The sequence below is a fragment of the Rattus norvegicus genome, chromosome 14 (assembly GCF_021556685.1).
Source record: "Rattus norvegicus strain SHRSP/BbbUtx chromosome 14, alternate assembly SHRSP_T2T, whole genome shotgun sequence".
NCBI lineage: Eukaryota > Metazoa > Chordata > Mammalia > Rodentia > Muridae > Rattus > Rattus norvegicus.
In genome coordinates, this window is record NC_141547.1 from 5859751 (window position 1) to 5880139 (window position 20389).

General features: G+C 45.7%; 1 protein-coding gene across 4 annotated transcripts in view; it reads right to left on the minus strand.

Annotated features, from left to right (window-relative positions):
• Aff1 (ALF transcription elongation factor 1) overlaps positions 1 to 20389 on the minus strand; it is a 162600-nt gene that overhangs the window by 37654 nt on the left and 104557 nt on the right. For all 4 annotated transcript variants that reach the window (NM_001437106.1, NM_001437107.1, XM_087582827.1 and 1 more), the window contains 3 exon segments: positions 11 to 47; positions 1428 to 1514; positions 4460 to 4504. In NM_001437106.1, coding sequence (NP_001424035.1) covers positions 11 to 47; positions 1428 to 1514; positions 4460 to 4504 — 169 coding nt within the window.

A 20389-nucleotide genomic window follows, 5' to 3' on the forward strand; every position in this document is an offset into this window, starting at 1 on the left:
GTTCACTTACTTTGGCTTTGGGTTGCAGAACTGATGTGCAGAGGATCCTAGGAAGAAAAGTTCACTGTTACAGCAGCACCGTGCAGACTTTATAGCAAACGACAGTTGCCTAAAACTCAAATGTAGAGAAAAGTGTACCAATAGTGACTGGGACAATCGGTCTATTCACCGCCTGCCTACACTTACATGTCACCACATGACAAAAACTGCCCGCCTCCCTCCTACATGCCACTGTGTGTGTGCCACAAACCGCCCGGGCCTCCAGTCAATCGCCAGTCACACTGAACAGAGGAGACAGACGCTGACCAATCTGATCTCTGCGTGGAATCACTTTCCTTGCTTCCAGGCTTTCTGAGAATTTACTTTTTCCTTTGGGTTTGAACAGTTGTTTTTGCATGGCTTAAGGCTTTATTTGAAAGCCATTATTAATGGATCTCCTTTGTTTAAAAGTATTGTTATTAAATACTTTGTTATATAATGTTAAATACTTTGTTATATATTGTTAAATAATAATAATACTTTGTTTAAAAGTATTGTTATTATCGTTTAAAAGTATTAAATACGGGGATACGGGGTTTGTAGGTAGAGTGCCTGAAAACAAGGACCATGGAAAGGGTTCTTAGAAATCTGAATGCGTGCCCATCCAGCCAGACAGGCCCCAGTGCTCAGGATACTTTCTGAACGTGTGCAGTGGGAACTGAGAGCCGGCTCATGATTGGGAGGGGTGTTGGCTCTCCCACAGATCAGAGTTTGATTCCCAGCACCAACAGGATGGTTCGCAATCATCTAATACACCAGTACCGGGGGAGCCATCAGCCTCTTCTGATCTCTGTGGGCACTGCACACGAAGTCATGCATGCAGGCAAAAAACCCAGACTCAGAAAATAAAACAGAAAAATATATTTTAAAGTATAAGCCAAAAAGAAAAGGACGGCTGTCTCCATACGCCACTGAAAACATGTCCGTAGCCTGTTTGGTTGTTTTGGAAACCAACATTAGTGTTAGCTGTTCACTTCCAAAAAAAAAATAAAAAAATTGAGGAAGTATGAGATAAGCAAGGTTTGTATGTGTCTAGAACCCAAACTCTAGTCAGTCTATCTCGCTTTGTTTCCCTCTCCCTATATTCTCTAGGGGATAGGCCGTCAAAACAGAAACTGGATTAAGACGTTCTGAATGCTGCAAGATGTATATAAAGCCCTATACGATTCTAGGACATTCTTACCAACATGAGAAGGAGAATAAAGTATCTAAGAGCCTTGAAGTACCGTAAAAGCCAAACTATGACCTTTAGCCCAGTCTCCAAAGATCCCAGCCATCAACGATCAGAGCAACACCCTGTATTCTCACGGTGGAGGAGACGGCACCAGCGGTACACCCGGCACTCCCTCTGCTCCAGATATCGTGCCTGTCGTGATTTATGGAATTACCTTTGTAGGGAAAGGAAATCTGGACGGCTCGGCTGTACTGGGTGTGTGTATGGCAGTCAGAGGAGACGGCCACGAGTGGGTCATTTCCTAGAAAGAGGTTTGGAAAAGGGAGAGAAGGCAAATGTAAGTGGAACATCGGGTTAGTTTTGAACTTACAACCTCGAAGTGGACTTGGAGATCCACAAAAAAAACACCTCACAGGCTCTTATTCCATTTGCTTTCGGAGCAATGCTTGTACCAGGCTACACTGGAAGCTGAACTTACAAAACTGACAAAGACCAGCTTAAGGGCAGTGGAGCAGAAACTGAACGGGCCCAGCATGGACGGCCATCACAGTGCACAAGAGCCCAGCAGGTGCCAGCAGGGCTCGGGCAGCCCTGGGCAGCCCTGGGCAGCCCTGGGCACCGAAGCAGCAGGCAGTGAGGGGAAGGCTGAGCCGGGAAGGGCCCCGGTTCAGCACATTCTGCCCCTAGCTTCTCCACTGCGCTTCCGGGAATTATTGAAGTTCAAAGGAAGAACTTTCCTGCTGGACTTAAACAAACAAGTCATTGAGGCCACTTGCTCCGCTCGGGAGGGTTCTAATAGATTTGACCCTTCCCTGGCAACACCTTCAGCGGGCTTCAGAAGCGGGACATTTACTTTCCCTAGCTAAACTTTAATCGTGACTCCCTATTTCCTCGGTTAAAGGCTACAAATTAATATGTTTCTCAGCACAATCGGGGAATTTACGTTGCTTTGCTTAAACACTTGAGGGGAGACAGGTATTGTTGATTAAGCACATAATCACAAACGTGCACATAAGTGTGTATACACACGTGCACACAAACACTTCTGGAAGAGAGCAAAAATGTTAGATAAGAATTTCACAAACGAAGAAACTTACTTTTGACAAATTTAAAATTTAAAAAAAAAAAAAAAAAAAAAAAGACCTAAATGACTAGCCTAAGCCCTGCAGGAAGCCAAGGCAATGAGGTCACGTGATCACAGTTAGCTGCAAAAGGACCTTAACAATCCCTGCGACTCTGTCCCCAGAGGCAGACCCTAGTCTCACTGCATGGCCTCCTCTGCACACCATACTCCGCCCTAGCACCCCATGCTCAAGGTGCCGCTTGGCTTCCCTTCAGTGATGTCATCCCAGCTCCCCGGTAACCCAAGGTGGCACATGTGGGAGTGCACACGTGCAGTGCCTCGCTGGCCCTTCCTACTGCCCCTGTGAGCAGCCACAGCCACAGGCGAGAATGTTGGCCAGCATTGACTGAGCTCTTAGAGAGCTCTTAACCACCGAGCTGTCTCCTCAGCCCCTGGCGTGGGACCTGAATACTTCCTATTAAGAGTGTACTCCTGCCTCATCTTCTGCAGACCATCTGCTTTGCCCTAACTGGATCAATGTCAGCCAGGAAGAGTGGCCTGAATCCTGGGCTGCAGACATCACTAACTCTGACCGCTTATTCGGTGGGAATTATTTTGGTAAGTGAGTGGATACCTGAAGGCAAAAATACACCGAGTAGAAACTTAGAGGGAGGGGGTGATTTTTTGAAAGGCCGGGTGTGTAGCAACTCAGGTGTTGAGATTTGAGAATGCAACCCCAACCTCAGAAGCTGCACCACATTCAACTGAAACAGAGTTCCAGGCACTTCTTCGATCAGACGGCAGTGAGCTCTTTGCTGTACTTCTAAGTGTGGAAGTCGACGAAGAGCTTGAAACATCATCCGGATGTTTCCCGATAACTTATTACAATTGTGATATTTGTGACTTTTAACTACCAATCAGTTCTAACATCACCTGAGGCCTGAGAAAGCTGGCAGCTGAGAGGTACAGTAACTCTTGTGGACTCTAGGCCGTCTGTGGTAGTCCGGAAGAACGTCCACTCTTCCCAAAACGCCTTAGGCATTACATTAGGGAAACTGGAGCTTTAGTGAAACTCACAATGGAGAGTGTAACCAATATTCCTGTCTACTGGCTGCAAATAGCAGCACTGCTTAGTATCTTTGCAGTGAAGGTGGGGGGTATCAGAGTCAAATTTGGGGCAAATATGTATTTTAGAGAAAAAATAATGAACAGTAGAGATTAAAATCCACAGATCTAGAACTTAAAAGAACCAAACGTTACAATAAAAGATACAAGAGTATTATTAAGACCAACAGAAGCAAATCATAAGTCATAGAGGAAATAAGAAACACAGAGGAAACCCCCCCAGGTTATTACAACTGCTGAACACAAGCAAGAAATTAATCTTGAAATTCCTAGGAATCAAAGAAAAGAATGGGTCATGTGACAGTTTGTGCAGTTTCCTCTGACTTGAGGGAAGAAAGCTCATAGTTCAAGAATCTACTAAGGTTAATTTTGTTTTGTTGTTTTTTAAAGGAATACATCATTCCAGTGCAAGAAAACCAGAGCAAGTGGGTAATGTATGTGTGGGCACAGGTGGGTAAGGCGTGTGACGATACACTTACAGGAGGCAATGCACACAGTGATACATTTATAGCAACAAGGTGCTCGCACGACCCAAATAAACAAGCAAACAAAAACAACCCAACGTGGAAGTCTGAATATGACCCTCCATTTCCGTGTGTGCATGCGTGCCTGTGCGTCACAGGATCTCACTGAGTGTCCATGGCTGACCTGAGTCACACAGATCACCTTCCCGCTTCTGCAGTGGAGTTCTAGACTAAAGCATCCACCATCACACTAGCGTCCACTCATTTCAAGTTTCAAGATCTCAAGAAAGAGGTCGTATGTACCAGGTTTCACTGCATAAAAAGCTAGACCATGGACACAGGGCTATTTAATGCTGTGCCCGTAAAAGGTGTTTCTTCTCTGGGAGATGAGCACAGCCCTCAGTCTTTATGGGAAAGCAGAACTTGAGGAATTCAAAAAACACTGCTCTAAATTCTTGTTGTTTGTAAACTTCATCTCAGCGAGTAAAATCTGCTAGAGCGCTGGACCGGCACTGCTCACTAGAGTGGACTCACGTGGGTGTGCTTCTGAGGGGTACGGTGCTTCTTCAAACGATACAGTAATTATCAACTCACCTTCAGAATCTCTTCAACACAGTGGACTTCATTGGAGTACGGCTGCTGCAAAGGAAGCAAGAGAGAGCTCGATTTAAAAACCTCGACAGCGCTGGGAACTGATGACAGTGGTGGGTTGGCTTCAGGACCCACCCTTTACTACTGGAACAATAGCAACTGCCCTGAGGAGGAAGGCACCATCAACTTCATCCTAGGGAAGAGCTGGAAGCTGGAGGCACCCCCTCTGTCTGTATTCATGTGCGTGTACGTGTGCATGTGTGTGCATGTGTGTGACATCTATGTAGGTACTCCCAGAGAAGCCAGCAAAGGAGGCTGTCACAATCCCTGGAACTGGAGTTACACACTAGGCTGTAAGCTGCATGGCAGGGTGTTATGAATCAAACCCGGGTCCTCTGGAAGAGTAGTATGAACTCATAAATGCTAAGCCATCTCTCCAGCCCCCAAATATTTGCTTAAAACTAAAACTGAGCCCTACCTCACTTCCACTGTAATATTTACTTTCTAAAAGCACATGAGTGAACACGGACACGAATGTGTGCACACACCCACGTGCACAAGCCTTTATGTGCATAAAGGACAGCACAGGGAGTGATGAGATGGGAGAGACCTGGAGCCAAGACTGACTCCCTTTGCCTCCACCTCTTCTCTAGCTAAACAGAAAGCATCAGATGCGGGTTACTGCAAAAACTCCAGTTTATAGTCTGCATGTACTTTTAAACACAAAGAAAAACAAAAGGGCTAAATCCAAAACAGTTTTCCTACATCAGAAACCTGGAACGCAGCCCACAAATCTATCGTTTTCAGTGGAACAGCCCCTTCTGTGTCAATCCTGAGCCGTTGTACACACAAGCACCACGCACCCTGCGCCCTTCATCTCTCTGCTGCCACGGTGACCCAGAAGGTGATGCCTCGGACAGAACAGCACCCCACAGACAGCAGGCAGGTATAGAGTAGCCTTTCCTCAGCTTACAACTGCAGAGTGTCCCATCCTGTAGCATTGGATGCTGATTCACAACCGAGGGTTTATTAGCCACCATTTTGTCTCCTTCCAACTTAGGAAGGATCGAAAGAAGACAGTACAGCCAGGTCGAAATACAAACGCAAAGTGAGCTGTATGTGCTCACCAAGTACCGAAGTGACCTGTGGACATTGTTGGAGCTTCTGATTTATGAGACATGGACAGGAAGTTCTGGGGTACAAGGCATGAGGGTTGAGGTCATTCCTACTCCACAGCATCTGTCGACTCCCTCCTCAGACATTCGACATGCCAAACTAGCTTTTAGTTTCCAAACTCCATGAAAAGATGTCAAAAAACCTGGACCAAATGCTAGTGCCACATTCTTAGCATAAATGTCAGAAACAAAAGGGGAAAAGAAAAAGAAGAAAAAAAAGAAAGGCTGTTTTCACCTGGGCATAAAATATGAATATACACTAGTCTCAGTGATTGATACCCATTCTTAGAGAAAAGTCACCATCAGTAGTGCACTTGAATCAACACAGAGACTAGGACTCTGATGTCTCTGAACTACGGTCCCTCCTCCTGCCTGGGACTGAGATGGGGAATGCCCTTGAAACATCTGGCAGTCGACGAAAACAGTGAAGCATGGTCTGATTGAGGACCAACCAAAGAGCTGGCCAATTATTTCCAAAATCAGAATACAGTGGGCAGCGACCTTCCAAGGTGCATCCTCCTTAGCGGTGACACCATGCTCACAGAATGCTGAAAGCAATCCTCGAAGCCTCTAATTCTGCTTTCCCGGGGATAGCATGATTCCTGGTGCTTTCTCCTGCCCACATTCACATCCACACACACCGTGACCTACTGTGGTGTTACTGTTCATCCCCTCTCTCCCTAACCCACCTATGTGCACCCGGCTACCTCTGAACCTATTATATTTAAAAGGGCTGGTGAGATGGCTCAGTGGTTAGAGCTACCAAGCCCGATGATGAGGTCAGTGCCCACAAGCCAGGTGGCAGAAGAAGAGAACCAAATCCCAGTTTACCTCTGGCCTCTTACATTTGTGCTGTGCCCCATGCACACCCACATACACCATGCATGCACACCTGCACACTCACATACACCATACGTATGCACGTGCACACATACATATACCACACTCTCCCCTGAGTAATAAGAGTAAAACAAAAAAGAAGCAAGTCTCTCAATGTTCATCTGAGAGTTCGAATCTCCTCTCTCTCCCCTTTACCCCCCAAAAGCAAGTCAGAGAAGTGCATCTTTCTGTAGTAAGGACGGGCTGCCTCTGAAAGGAAACTTCCAAGAAGGAAAGAGATTCTGAAAGAAACCTGTGTGCTAATAACCCTGCTCTTAAAATCCACAGGCCCACCCCCCACCCCCCACCCCGTGGAGCTCAGGTTAGGCACCGTCACTCCTGCCGAGCAGAGCCAGGCTCTCATAGCTCGGTCCTGGCTAAGAAGTTGAAACTCAATAGTAGATTTAGAAAATGACTCCTTCTGGAACACTAGATGATAAAACACAACAGCAAAATCAATAGTTGGTCAAGAGGAGCAGGGGTCTCCTAGGGGTGTGCAGGATAAAGCTGACTGACTCCCAGATCTTCAATCCTGTCTCCACACTTGGCGTCTGTGTTCCAGGAGTAGGCAGGCCACCACTGCTGTACATCAGATGACACATCACACGGGATTCTATATAGAGACCAACATTCCACCACGGTGACTTCCCCACTGGGGTACGACCATAACACTAGAACAACAACCCTACTTGACTAAGCAGAGAACACGGCAGCTGCTGATTGGACTCAGGCTATACTCGGCGCTGCATTAAACTCCTTACATGCTATTATGTCCTCAACCGGATACCATTGATTACGAAATCGATCGCTAGCCTGGCATGGAGAAAGTTGCTCCACTCTGCGCCCATCGACCCTGAGGTGGACGTCGCTATTCCGAAAGCCTTTAGATCAATTCAAATGTCTCAGGGGGTGGAGTATGGTATCCAGTTTCATTCTCATATCAACCACTGTGGTAGGCAGTTTTTTACAACAGGCAGATTAAAAACGGTCACGCAAGGTCGCGCAAAAGCTCTGAAACAGCCGAGCCGAGCTTAAAGATCCTGTCAAACTGGCTTCCCGAAGATGTTGCCTGAGACATACACGCCAACCTTGGAGGAGGAGCGGGTTTCTGTTCTGTGCATGACCAAAACCATTTGTTGAGGAGTTCATACTTCACCCCCCTCTCACTGCTGGTCACCCACAAGCTCTAGAAACAGAAGAAGCAGAATGCTGACCATGGCCTGAGAAAGACACCTGGTCCTGACACCAAAAAATGAGGCATTTCTTGCAAAGGTCTTTGGTTTACTACTGAACAAGCGGAATAGAAGAGACAGCTCGCCGCAGAGACTGAGACCGGCACCAGTTCCTGCCCTGCTCGGTTTGGCGTCAGGTTTCAGCAGAATGGCACTTTTACAACAATGCTATTTTCATGAAGGCTTACCGGGAAATGGGGGCCACAGAGGCTGGATACTGAAGAGGGAGCCAGATCCCGGCCTCTCTTCTTTGCTCGGGACCAGCTCTGTGATCTTGGATACAATTCAAACTGTTGGGACTATTTCCTTATGGTGATAAAGGAGAAAGTTACCACATCTAACCACCTCACAGGAGCAGCATGAGGTCGATGCTCTGCCGTGGAAATGTAAGAGCTGGCAAAGGGAATCAACGTAAGGAAATGTCCAGTGCCAACACCAATGATCAAAGTATTATTTAATAATGTGACCGGCTGTTTCGAAAGACATTCTAACCGTTTCTCATAGACATTTTCTTCAAATACACTGCCTCCTGGACTGCTGTCGGCTGCTTCCCTGTTCCACTGGCTCTGTGAGTTGAGTCTCCTGTTGCCCTGCCTGAAACTCTCCTCCCCTTCCGTCCTCCTGCTCAGGGGGAGGTGAAACCATGCTCTACCGATCCCCTTTGGCCATGGTGTTCCTGAGACCACTCCCAGAGACTGCTATAGCATGACTCCCCCAGAGTCGTCTGTACTGTGTCCCTGTAGAGCTGGGACTTGTCTCTACACCATCAGGTTACCTCCTCTGCTTCTTCTAGGTTACAAGTTCCAAGAAGGCAGAGGGCAGCCCACCTGACCACACGCTGCCTGCTTCATAGACTCCACTAACAACATTTGCTGGTCTATCCCTTCTTCAGACATAGAATTCACATTTCTGGGGCTGGAGACATGACTCTGTGCTTAAAAGCACATGCTGCTTTTTTGTAGAAATCTGGGTAGGAATCCCAGAACCCGTGTATCTCTAAGTCCAGTTCCAGGGAAGCCAGCCCTCTTCTGGCCTCTCCACAGAGAGGCACACCAAGCAGGCACACCAAGCATGCACACAATGCACAAATACACATGAGAAAAAAAACTAAAATAAATTTCAAATGTGAGGGCTTTGGAAACACATTAGGTGCCATAGGCTGTTTGAATTATAAAGCAACACTTGAGCTAATGAAGTAGAAACAAGCAGATGCCGGAGTGCAGGAACTATCTATCCCTAGTTCTCCTTAGCAACACTGAAAATGATGAATTAAAAATAAAAAAAAGGGGGGGGGGGTTGGATTTAGCTCAGCGGTAAAGTGCTTGTTTAGTGAGCGCAAGGCCCTGGGTTCGGTCCCCAGCTCCGAAAAAAAGAAAAAAGAAAAAAGGAAAAAAAAAAAGTGCCCAAGTGGATTGGCAACAAGCCAAAAGACTTACACGACCTCACCTATGGGACAGATGCAAGGGGCAGGGGCAGAAGAACAGAGTTCAAAACCCTAGCATCCCTTTGGCAATGGCTCCCAAAAAGGGGGCTGGAGGGCAGGAGAAAAAAGGAAGAGGCTGTGTGGGTGAGCATGTGGAAGCCAGAAATGTGGGTGCCTTCTCTACTGCTTCCCGTCATATTGAGGAAGGGTCTCTCACTAAATCTGGCGCCTGTCTCTGCTCCTTCTGTCCCCAAGCCAAGCATGCGCTATCCAGCTTTTATGTTGAGTTCTGGTGTGCCCAACTCAGGGCTTCATGGTTACATTGTAAAGATTTTACCTAAGAGCCATGCCCCCAGCCATCCCATCCTAACAAATTCTAGTTACATGTATCCTTTGAACTATAGCACCGGGGGTTGGGGATTTAGCTCAGTGGTAGAACACTTGCCTAGCAAGCACAAGGCCCTGGGTTCGGTTCCCAGCTCCGGAAAAAAAAAAAAAAAAAAAGAACTATAGCACTGATGTTTCCAAACAACATGGTTACAAGGTTTCAGATCAGTCTGCAAACACTTGAGATCTCTGACTACTACAGTACCGATAAAGAATTATTACGCAACTATGATAACGGACAAGGAAGCTTCATATGCTGGGGAGAATATATGATATTCTATATAGGACATTACCGATGAGGTAATACCATAACTATAAGTAACAGAAGAAAAATAGTCTGTTTTGTCAGCATTTGCATAAGTCCAAGTGTCAGACTGGATCACGGGTTTAGAGTTGCCTATTAGGCTTAAGTTATGACTAAGAATAATACACAAAACAATTACAACATCAGTGTCATCTAGAAAGAATAAGTTCCTTTGAGATTACAGCAGGAAATGTTTAAACTGTCTATCTGCTTTTTAAAACAAAAAAACCTAAACCCTTAGTGATAAAGCAAAGAAACGTAACGAAGGGGAAAGCAAGCCAACAAACAGAAACCAACATTAGATTGAAATTAAAACCGTCTCGAGGTCCACCACCTGCTTCCAGCTCCTGACCCTTCATGACCCTTTCCCTATGGCTGTGGTCCTCCCTCTCTGTAACCTTCTGTCCTCAGCAGTACTAAACCTGCCCTAGTCACCACACAGCAGGGCACTGGACTGCTGCCTCTGGGTCAGCAGCCACCTTCCCAGAGTGGACTGAGGGATAAGCGTCGGGCTTGAGCCTGCTCTCACTTTCCTAACGAAACTAGAAAGTCCTGGCTTGAGAGAAAGGCAACTGTTAGCTCTCTTTCTCATTTTAGCACTGAAGTACTGAACAAGGGACAGAGGAGCTCACTCTGAGAAAGGACCTCAGCTGGGCTTCCCAGAACCCACCGAAAACTGACAAATGACATACATAGGTCTGTAATTCCCACTGCTCCTGAGGCAAGACAGGGGCAGAAACAGGCAAATCCCTGAAAGCCTGAGGACTGGCTAGCCTGGCATACAGAAAAAAAAGAAAAAGACAGACAGACAGACAGAGAAATCCTATGTTAAACAAAGTAGAGGTTGCACTCAGACATATGCCCCATGACACATCCTTGCTCTCTCTCAAACATGCTCTTGTGTTTCTATAAGCACGCATGCAATGCCACATGCACACACACACACGCACACACACACACACACGCACACACACACACGGGGGCACACATACCAAATAGATGAACAAATTATAAATAAGTATTGAATGTATGAATATGTGAAAGACACAAAGCCTGGACTGACTGTGATAAGGGAGAAATAAGACAGTGCGTGTTAAAGTCTGCCCCATACATAGAAGTTCATGCAATTATATGAGGACGCCATAATCATCACTTCTGAGAAAGATTAGAGACAGAGACCAAAAGGCCTGACCGAACAAGGCTGCACATAATGATAATTGTATTCCGTGAATAAGCAGTAAATCACCTGCACGGCTAACTTGGCTCAAAGAACAGGCTCACACCGCTTGGGTGTGCCCGCTTCAGCCGGAAGAAACAATAAAGGTACAGGCATTACAGTTCCATAGCCCTTGGGCAATTATCTTTATGTCAACTTCCATACCCCAAACTTTAAGAGGTTTTTAAGGCTCCTGGATAGATGTACGGAAGTTCTTACAAGCCAAATTAAAACAGTAACCACAACACATGTACACACACCCACACTCACTCACTCACACACACACACACACACACACACGCACACGCACACACACACGGATGTTTGAGACAATTAATAAAAAAAAATAATTACTAACGCACTCTATACAGTTGTCTTTAATTGATAGGATGACGTCAACAGCTAAAATCTCCCCTTAAAGATTATTAATGGGGCTAGAAAGATGGATTAGCAGTTAAAACGCTCACTGCTCCTGAAGAATACCCAAATTTGCCCACATGGAATGGTTCACAATCCCCTCTATAGTCTCCATGGACACTACTCAGGTGCAGAGACACCAACCCACACATCATTTTAAAAATATATTTAAAAATATTTTTTAGCAAGGGGTACCTTACATCCCAGCATCAGGAGGAAGGCAAAAGCAGTTCCAGGTCAGCCTGGTCTACAGAGTGAGTGAGTTCCAGAATAGCCAGGGCTACACAAAGAAACCCTATTTCAAAAAACAAAACAAAGAAAACATTTTTACTGAAGATTATTAAACATGTCTCATCTCCCTAAAAATGGTCCAAAACGTAGATAGGTTTTCGATTTTGTTTTTTACCTTACATTTATTTGTGTACATGTGTACACATCTTGCTGGGTACATGTATATCAAAGTGTGTATGAATAGTTAGGGGACAATTTGTAGGTAGTGGCTCTCTCCTTCCATGATGTGGGTCCCTAGGCTGTCTCCTCCAAGCAGCATGCTTGGGTGGGGTAAAGGAAGGGTGAGACAGGAGCTCAAAGGATCCTAGAAGCTACACACAGTGAGGTATGCCCAGTGAGAGTGAGTCTATGTGCACTGGCACTCCACACCATGTGGGAAATGAGGCCTACGTCCCTACCTGTACTCTTTTAGGGCTGGAGACATGGCTCAGTGGTTAGGAGCACTGACTGCTCTTCTAGAGGTTCTGAGTTCAATTCCCAGCAACCACACGGTGTCTCACAACCATCTGTAATGGGATCAGATGCCCTCTTCTGGTGTGTCTGAAGACAGCTACAGTGTACTTATATATATAAAATAAATAAATCTTTAAAAAAAATTGGACAATTTCATATTCCTTCCCCTACAGTCATTTGATCGCATAACTGTAGCCACTTGTTTTAATTAGTGTCATTAAGACAGTTCATTTTTTCTAACACCCATGAAAATGTTGGAAAAAAACTCAACCTGAATTAAGCAAATTATCCCATTCTGCAAATCCCATTTAGAGTTCTGTTAAGGGACAGCAACATGGGAAATTCAGAAACTTGGGGTTCTGATTCTTGCGATCTAGATTCATAAGTAAGAACAAATTAATGAATACCGTTCTCCCCTATAGATAACATCCATTCAACAAAAATATGCAAATGATAATGAAGCAGCAGCAGAAATGTCACTGTCCCTGGATTCTGGCTTCCTGTTCCCAGCTCCCGAGACTTGGAGCATTTGCAAGGTGCACTGAAGCCAAATGAAAAGGGCTTTACTAGTGTTGATGCATGCATACCAACTAGTCGATTAGCTCCTTATGTAACAGTTGAGAAGTTCATTTAGAAGTAAGAACCTAGGGCTGGAGTGATGGCTCACTGGTTAAGAGCACTGACTGCTCTTCCTAAGGTCCTGAGTTCAAATCCCAGCAACCACATGGTGGCTCACAACCATCTGTAATGGGATCTGATCCCCTCTTCAGCTACAGTGTACTTATATACGGTGAATAAATAAATCTTTTTTTTTAAAAAAAAAAGAACCTAGATGAACAAATGGTCCAACAAGACAAGAGCGACATTGCCACCCCACTATTCGAGAGCACGTCTAACCTCAGATGTTTCCAGCCTCCTGACTGACTGAACTATCGCCACTAGCCACACAGTATGGGGAGCTGAAATCCCCAGTGGGGTTTTGCCTCTGAAACATTGGGCTTTTGATGACCAGTCACGTGAGGCCCTGTGAAGCCCATTGTAGGTATAAACCATGAATGATTTACTGAGAATGGCTAAGTGGGCACTAGAGGGTGGGAAAAACTGAAAACACTACAAAGAAAAAGTGTAGACATCTCATTGCGGTGATAATAGGAAAGGAAGAAAGAAAGAGAGAGAAGAGAGAGAAGAGAGAGAAGAGAGAGAGAGAGAGAGAGAGAGAGAGAGAGAGAAAGGAAGGAAGGAGGGAAGGAAGGAAGGAGAGAGACAAGTTATTTCATATGGCCTAGAGTATCTGATCTATTTCTTTTTTTTTTTTTTCCTTTTTTCCGGAGCTGGGGACCGAACCCAGGGCCTTGCGCTTGAGCTAAATCCCCAACCCCTGATCTAGTTCTTCTTCCAAAACCCAATGCTGCTTACTTTACCTTCAGAACATGTGAGTGTGAGAGAGGTTGCTTTGAGTGTGCACATCGACTGTGCAAACATGAGAACCTCTTCCAGCACAGTGTATCACTGGAAAGAGGCTATGAAACCATGGTGGTGTGGCACCGTGTGCTCTGCACCGCCCCCCCCCCCCCGCCCCCGCCGCCGCCGCCGCCCTGCCCGTGGACTTGCGCATGCACACACATGCACATTCTGGCTCTGTGCTGGTCCCGTCCCTCACAGATCATATTAACACGGGGTTGCGATCTGAAATAGCAGCACTACGTTACTCTGTCGATCGCAGGATGTTTGCAGAGGCTTGCGCCTACTCTGTAAGTGTTCGTGTCTGAGTGGCACACAGCGTTTGGAAACCGTGTCTAATTCCATGTTTCATGGGTACTTAGACCTTTTAAAAAAAAAACAAAAACAAAAAACAAAAACAAAAACAAAAACCTAAGCACAGGTCGAGCAATAGGGAGTGGGTGGGGCTTCACCCTGGATGAGGGAGGCTAAAGACACTGAAGTCATAGGAATGAGAAAAGCCTTTTAATCCACGCCTTGTCAGGAAGGACGGAAGGTTTTATCCCGGGTTTTCCGCAGTAATCACAGTGTCTCCTCCAGGCTTGGTGTGGCTTGTCTGTCTCCTGGCATCGATTGTATTCAAAAACAAAAAAGAGAATCCAATGGGGAACAGAAAGGAAGGCAAGGCAAGCCCTACAGAGGTAGGCCAGAGGCACAACTCCAGCGGAAACAAAACAGCTTTAAACTCCCATGGGGGTACGGGCACGGTAACCAACACAGGAGGTGGCAGAAGAGACGGCCTGGGTTTCCGAGTACTTAACAAGAAACAAATGGATTGCCACGGCATAGGAAAATCATCTAGGGAGAGGATAACTTAATTTACTATCATGCACCCACCTGACACGTGGCAGGCCCTGGGTTCAATCCCCAACATCGCAACGACAGCAAAGGCTATAAGAATATCATAGGTGGTTACAAACCATTTACTTAAGACTAAATTTAAAATGTATTATTGCTCCTGCACAGCCTGTTTAAAACCAAGCTCAAGTGGACGTGGTGAAGATGTGGCCCTGTGTCTAGCAGCGAAACCAGTGGCCTGGATTCCACAGCAGGACCCTGTCTGAAAGAGGGACCGGTGGAGGAAAGGAGGGAGAGATTTAGAAAAAACTTGGCCCTCACACTGAGTCCTAGAAAAAAATCTGCTCTTTTCCTGGCTTATCTTTGTATATAAACGTGCCCTGGAAGGATGGGTAAACTACATAAGATTTCTGCCAAGGTCACTTGACGGTCACTTACAAACCAGTCAAAAATAAAAATATACTTATTATATTTTGTATTATGTATTTTCATATATATATGTGTGTGTGTGTGTATATATATGTGTGTGTGTATCTGTATATATGTGTGTGTGTGTATATATATATATTGTGTGTGTGTGTGCATGTGTGTGTATTGCCTGAATAAAGTTACTCAATAGTACTTATAAATACAGGAGTAAGGTAAAGGCCGGGTGTGGAATATGATGAAGGGGATTGCCAAAAGCTCAAGGTTGCCCTTAGCTACATAAACTGTGTCTCAAAACAAACTTGTTTTAAACCAGCGCTCAGTATCTGAGAGGGAGACATTACTTGCAAAGCACACCAATACTTTCTGATGATAGGCTATTCTCTGCCATTTTAAAAGCCAACAAAACCACCTTGTCCCTGTTTTGGAAACATGAAGCAGTCGTCAGATCCTTTCAGATGCCTCTTCCTTCACATCTGTCACATGACTGCTTCTGCCTGTTGACCATGGGACGTACAGACTGGGCCCATGGCTCTCAAACTCAGATCTCTAGAGCTGTGCAGAATGCACCCTTGGGCTATTCAAAGGACAGCCCCGTTCATCTCAATTAAAAATATTCTTACATTTTCTGTCTCTTGGTTATATACCCATCCCTTCCATGCTTGATGCAGAATCCACAAAAGAGAGACTCTTAGAAACAAGAAACCATAGCCACAGCGAAACAAAAATAACCTCCTTTCGAAGATGAACTGCCCCCCAGTTATACCTGACCCAACAGCGGCCTTCCTGATAACTCCAGACACCTGGCGCACAGCCCGTGGGGAAACAGTGCTGGGTGTACCCACTTCCTTCCTGACATGGTAATTACACCAGCAGCTGCAGGACGAACCGGGACGAGTAATAGTTAAAAGCCCTGCTCGAGGTCCTTTCAACCTGAACTTCTTTATTTGATTTATTGTAATAAGCACCATGCAGCCAACTAGAATGCTCTCCCGTACGGCAGTGCAAGTGCGCAACCTCAGAGGGTTCCTGAGCATGTAAGCCTTTAGCCAACCTTCTCAAGTCATCTCCACGACCAACAGCTGGTCTGGGGATCAAGACAGTCTCTCCACAGACTTCTGAATTAAATAGCTACAATGCTGTAGTTAAAAAACAAGAAAAGTGGCAGGTGGGTGCACACGTCTCTAATCCTAGCCCTCAGCAGGCAGAGGCAGGTGGATCTGTGAGCTTCAGGTCAGCCTGATCGACAGAGTGAGTTCGGGGACAGCCAAGACTACACACAGAAACCCTTGCTGCCGCCCCCCCAAAAAAACTTAACAAAATAAGCAAACAAACAAAAATGCATAATTATTGCAGAGGACCCGAGTTCTAGTCCAGCACCCATATAAAGAGGCTCACAAATGTCTGTGACTCTTGCTCCAGGAGAATCTAATACTTTTGGTTTCTGTGGCACTTGCACTCATATGTGGGTACACATATGTGTGCGTGTGCGTGTGTATGTGTGCGCGCACTCGCGCATGCTTACAATCTCTCTCCTACTTTATCTTATACATATCTATTGCACGCGTGCATACGCAAGCACACACACACACACACACACACACACACACACACACACACCTAAACTAGACTCGAATTTAACATACCTATTGAAAAACCAAAGCACTGGGGTCTTTAAACATTGCTCGATTTACATTTTGTCTTTTAAATGATCATTAGCTTCAATGTCTGTCTTTTCAGCATTTGTCATATCACTCATTAATTCAGGACCAGTGTTTGAAGGATACAGGGGGGAAAAAAACCATTAGCTATGGGAATTTCTGCTTTTAATTGCCATGAAATACATCGACAATATACATGTAGTCAGGCATGGTGGTGTAATCCTGTAATCCCTACACTCAGGGAGGCAGAGGCAGGAGAGAATGCTCAGGACCTACCTGAGCTACACAGTGAGACAATGTTTCAAAACACACAATAAAAACAAGTCTGGCTTTGCTACAAATGTGAAACTATGTATACTGTCCGTATTTCACTATTACTACTGTATAAGGAGGGCAGGCAGGCTCCAGAGTCCAAACAACAGCCACACAAATCTCAGGGGGTAGCCCAAGTCTCCTGGGGCAGGCCAAAAAAAAGAAAAACCAAGAAAGCTGTCTGTTACCTATCAGATGTACACAAAGCAAAGACCCTGGAGGCCCCGCATGCCTGTAGCTGGCTTATTTACCTTGTTCCAGTCATGCACACAGCAGACTAAACCAGGTCGCACCGACTGATTCAGAAAAATGGGGAGAATAGTCAAAACACACGTACGTGTCTGTTGAGACCTGGCCATCATCTTCCTGACTCCATACCCTCCCTCTAGTTTCTGGTCTTCCCCACTTGAACTCTGGCTGGGTATTTACTATGGGGCAGTGGGGCACTTACCTCCCTGAGCATGTCTTAATGCGTTCCTACATGGCCAAAGCTTTCCTGTCTCAACACCTGCCCTGCCAGCCCTGCTCAATGCCACTAGGTCGCTGCTGTTGGTGTGGCGGCTGCAATGGCCGCCCAGACGGGGAAGAACTTTGCGTGTCTTCCCTGGTACTGAGCCATAAGAAGCAGGAGTGCTCCCAGGCACAACTCCCCTGGCTCTGCTCCTAAAAACGCTCTCTCAAGTACAGCGTTGCTTAGCAATGTCTGCCTTCCCCCTGTACGTTTGAAATTGGCAACATCTGTCCCTTTGGCAATTTTGACTCATGCAAAGCACCATGTGCAAAGTTTAAAAACATACAGCTTCACCAATGGGCACCTGCCCCTCCCCACTGGCTCCCAAAAAGCCAAGGCTCCAAAATGGGTTACTTTCTCTTCTGCTTACAAGGACAAGAGAAAGATCAGTGGGTCTTTACGGCGGCTGATGGCACACAAGCAAACTATTTAAGCCACCGGTGGGAGCTCCTATTAAACTCTGCCTAATAACTAGTATGCTTGCACAATTACACCTGGGGATGTGTCTGAAAGAAAAACCTCATCTGGTTAACAATTTCCTTTAGAGCAAACTCTGTCCTGTGGCATTATGTGTGTGCAGGAGTCACTAGTGAGATAAGAAGACGACTCCTGGAGTAAATGCAGCCATCTCCTTCCCTCTCCTCTTTCTCTTCTCCCTTGAACTGGAGGTCCAAGCTAAGACCTTCTGAGTGGTAAGCAAGTGCTTTATTATACACCTCTGCCTCACTACATGGTGATATTCATAGTCACACTATACTCAAACTTCAAGGACACAATTAGCAAAAAAAATAATTAGAGATTTCAAAATAATCCTGTCATCTCTTTGATACTTTATCAGTCATCTTAGCATTTGCTGAGGTTATCACTACACACAAGTTCTTCATAGTGCTTCAGCCACATGCATACGACAAAGATAAAATATACATGAAATAGCCTAATTCCTCCTATAACTTTCAAAGCTTGCTAGGAAGTGAACGGTGCTCTGCACATTCGAACTCTTAGCATATGAACATTTTTGTTCCTAGTTGAAACAAATCAGGCTACAATTTCCTCTTTACCCTGAGCCAACCAATTTTGATATACTAGGAGCAAGTGTTTTCAAAACAATTTGGTTGAAACCAAGCTCTGGCTACAAAGGGTAGGCTAGCCACTCGCTCTCAAGTCTACTGGACACAGAGAAATAGAAGCTGAGGGCATCTTCCCTGCACCCAAACAAAAGGTCCTCAACTACACACAATGTCACTTGAGACACATACATGAATTTAATATGCTAGGATCTCCACCTCATCTGGGACCCTCACCTGATACCTGCTGGATGCAGATAGACTTTCCTCACTCTGTTCTGTAAGGAAAAACATGAGCAGATTCTTCAAACTGTAAGAGACTTAGAAATCTTAGACGTGGGGTTGGAGGGATGACTCGGCGGTTAAGAGCACTGACTGCTTGCTCTTCCAGAGGTCCTGAGTTCAATTCCCAGCAACCACATGGTGGCTCACAATCATCTGTAATGGGATCTGATGCCCTCTTCTTGTCTTCTGAAGACAACTACAGTGTATACATAACAAATCTAAAATTCAAATTTAAAAAAAAAATGCAAGAAATCTTAGATGTCAAGGTCATTTCTCCAGAATACATTCTGCCTACAGTAGTGCTGATGAACACCACTCTGATAGCCATGCAAGCCACCAGCCCCTGCTCTACCAGGGATCAATTATTAGTTAAGCTAACAACATCAACATGCTCCTACAGAATACATCCCTAATGAAACACAGGCCCCTGGGGGGAGGGATATGGAGGGGATGGGTAGACAGAATCTCACTATGCAGCCTTAGCCGTCCTGGAATTGGTTATGTTGATCTCCAATGCCCTCAACCTCACAGAAGTCTACCTGTGTCTGCCTCTCTTGCATGGACCTGCGACATGGACACTCTTACCCTGACACGCCCTTCCCTCCCTCTCCCACTCTCCTCAGCTTCCTCACCTCCCCACACAACCGCCTCTTAATTTATGCAGCCACCATCTCTGTATCCCTGAGGACGCCATCATGACATATGCCCTCAACATGCTACTGATAAACTCTGAATTAACTTGTGTGGAGGAAGAAATGTTATCATTTTGGAGGGTGGGATCCTGTGCTCTAGAGGATAAGGAGGAAGGAAGCAGGGTGGGTGCTGTCCACCAGGCGAGTGCTGATAAAAAGTTGGGGCCGGGAATAACTAAAAAACATCCCTCAAGTCACAAGTTGCACAAGGAAAGGGGAGAAAGGCTTTCTGGCAAGGGGCTCCAGTGATAAGGAGAGGGCATCAGGCAGGAAGGTGCGCCCCCCTGACCCCGCCTGCTGGAACAATTTTCACCCTGTAGCACATACTGGTCACAGACTCACAAAGCCATCAGGACAAGCAGCACTGTACCTTGTATGGTCTGCATGGCAACGACACTATAAAGCAAACACTAGGATGTCCGTTCCCAACTATCGTAAATTGCCTCCATTCTGAGGTTTCTAACACGATTCCTGCTCTTCTGGACACAACGCTACCCCCTTTGATATACTGCGGTGACCTCCAGCTATAAAATTATTCCGTTGGTACCATGCAACTGCAATTCCGCTACTATTATGAATCATAATGTAAATATCTGATATTCAGGATATCTCTGATATGCGACCCCAAACCCAGAAGTCACGACTCGCCAAGTTGAGAACTGCTGCTGCTTTAGGACAAAAGCCACGATCAATACTAATTAATAAATAAGGAACTAATATGATAAGCAAAGGAAATAAAACAGAGGCGATAACACCCTGTTTTGCAAAATCATCTGTAGCTTTGTTCTCCTGCAGTGATTGACAGCCAGCCCCACAGCAGTAGCCCGGAGGAAATCTTTAAAGCCCTGGACTGTCTTCACCGCTGAAGACGTTGAGGCCGCCTTCTGCTCCAATCTCCTTTGAGCGC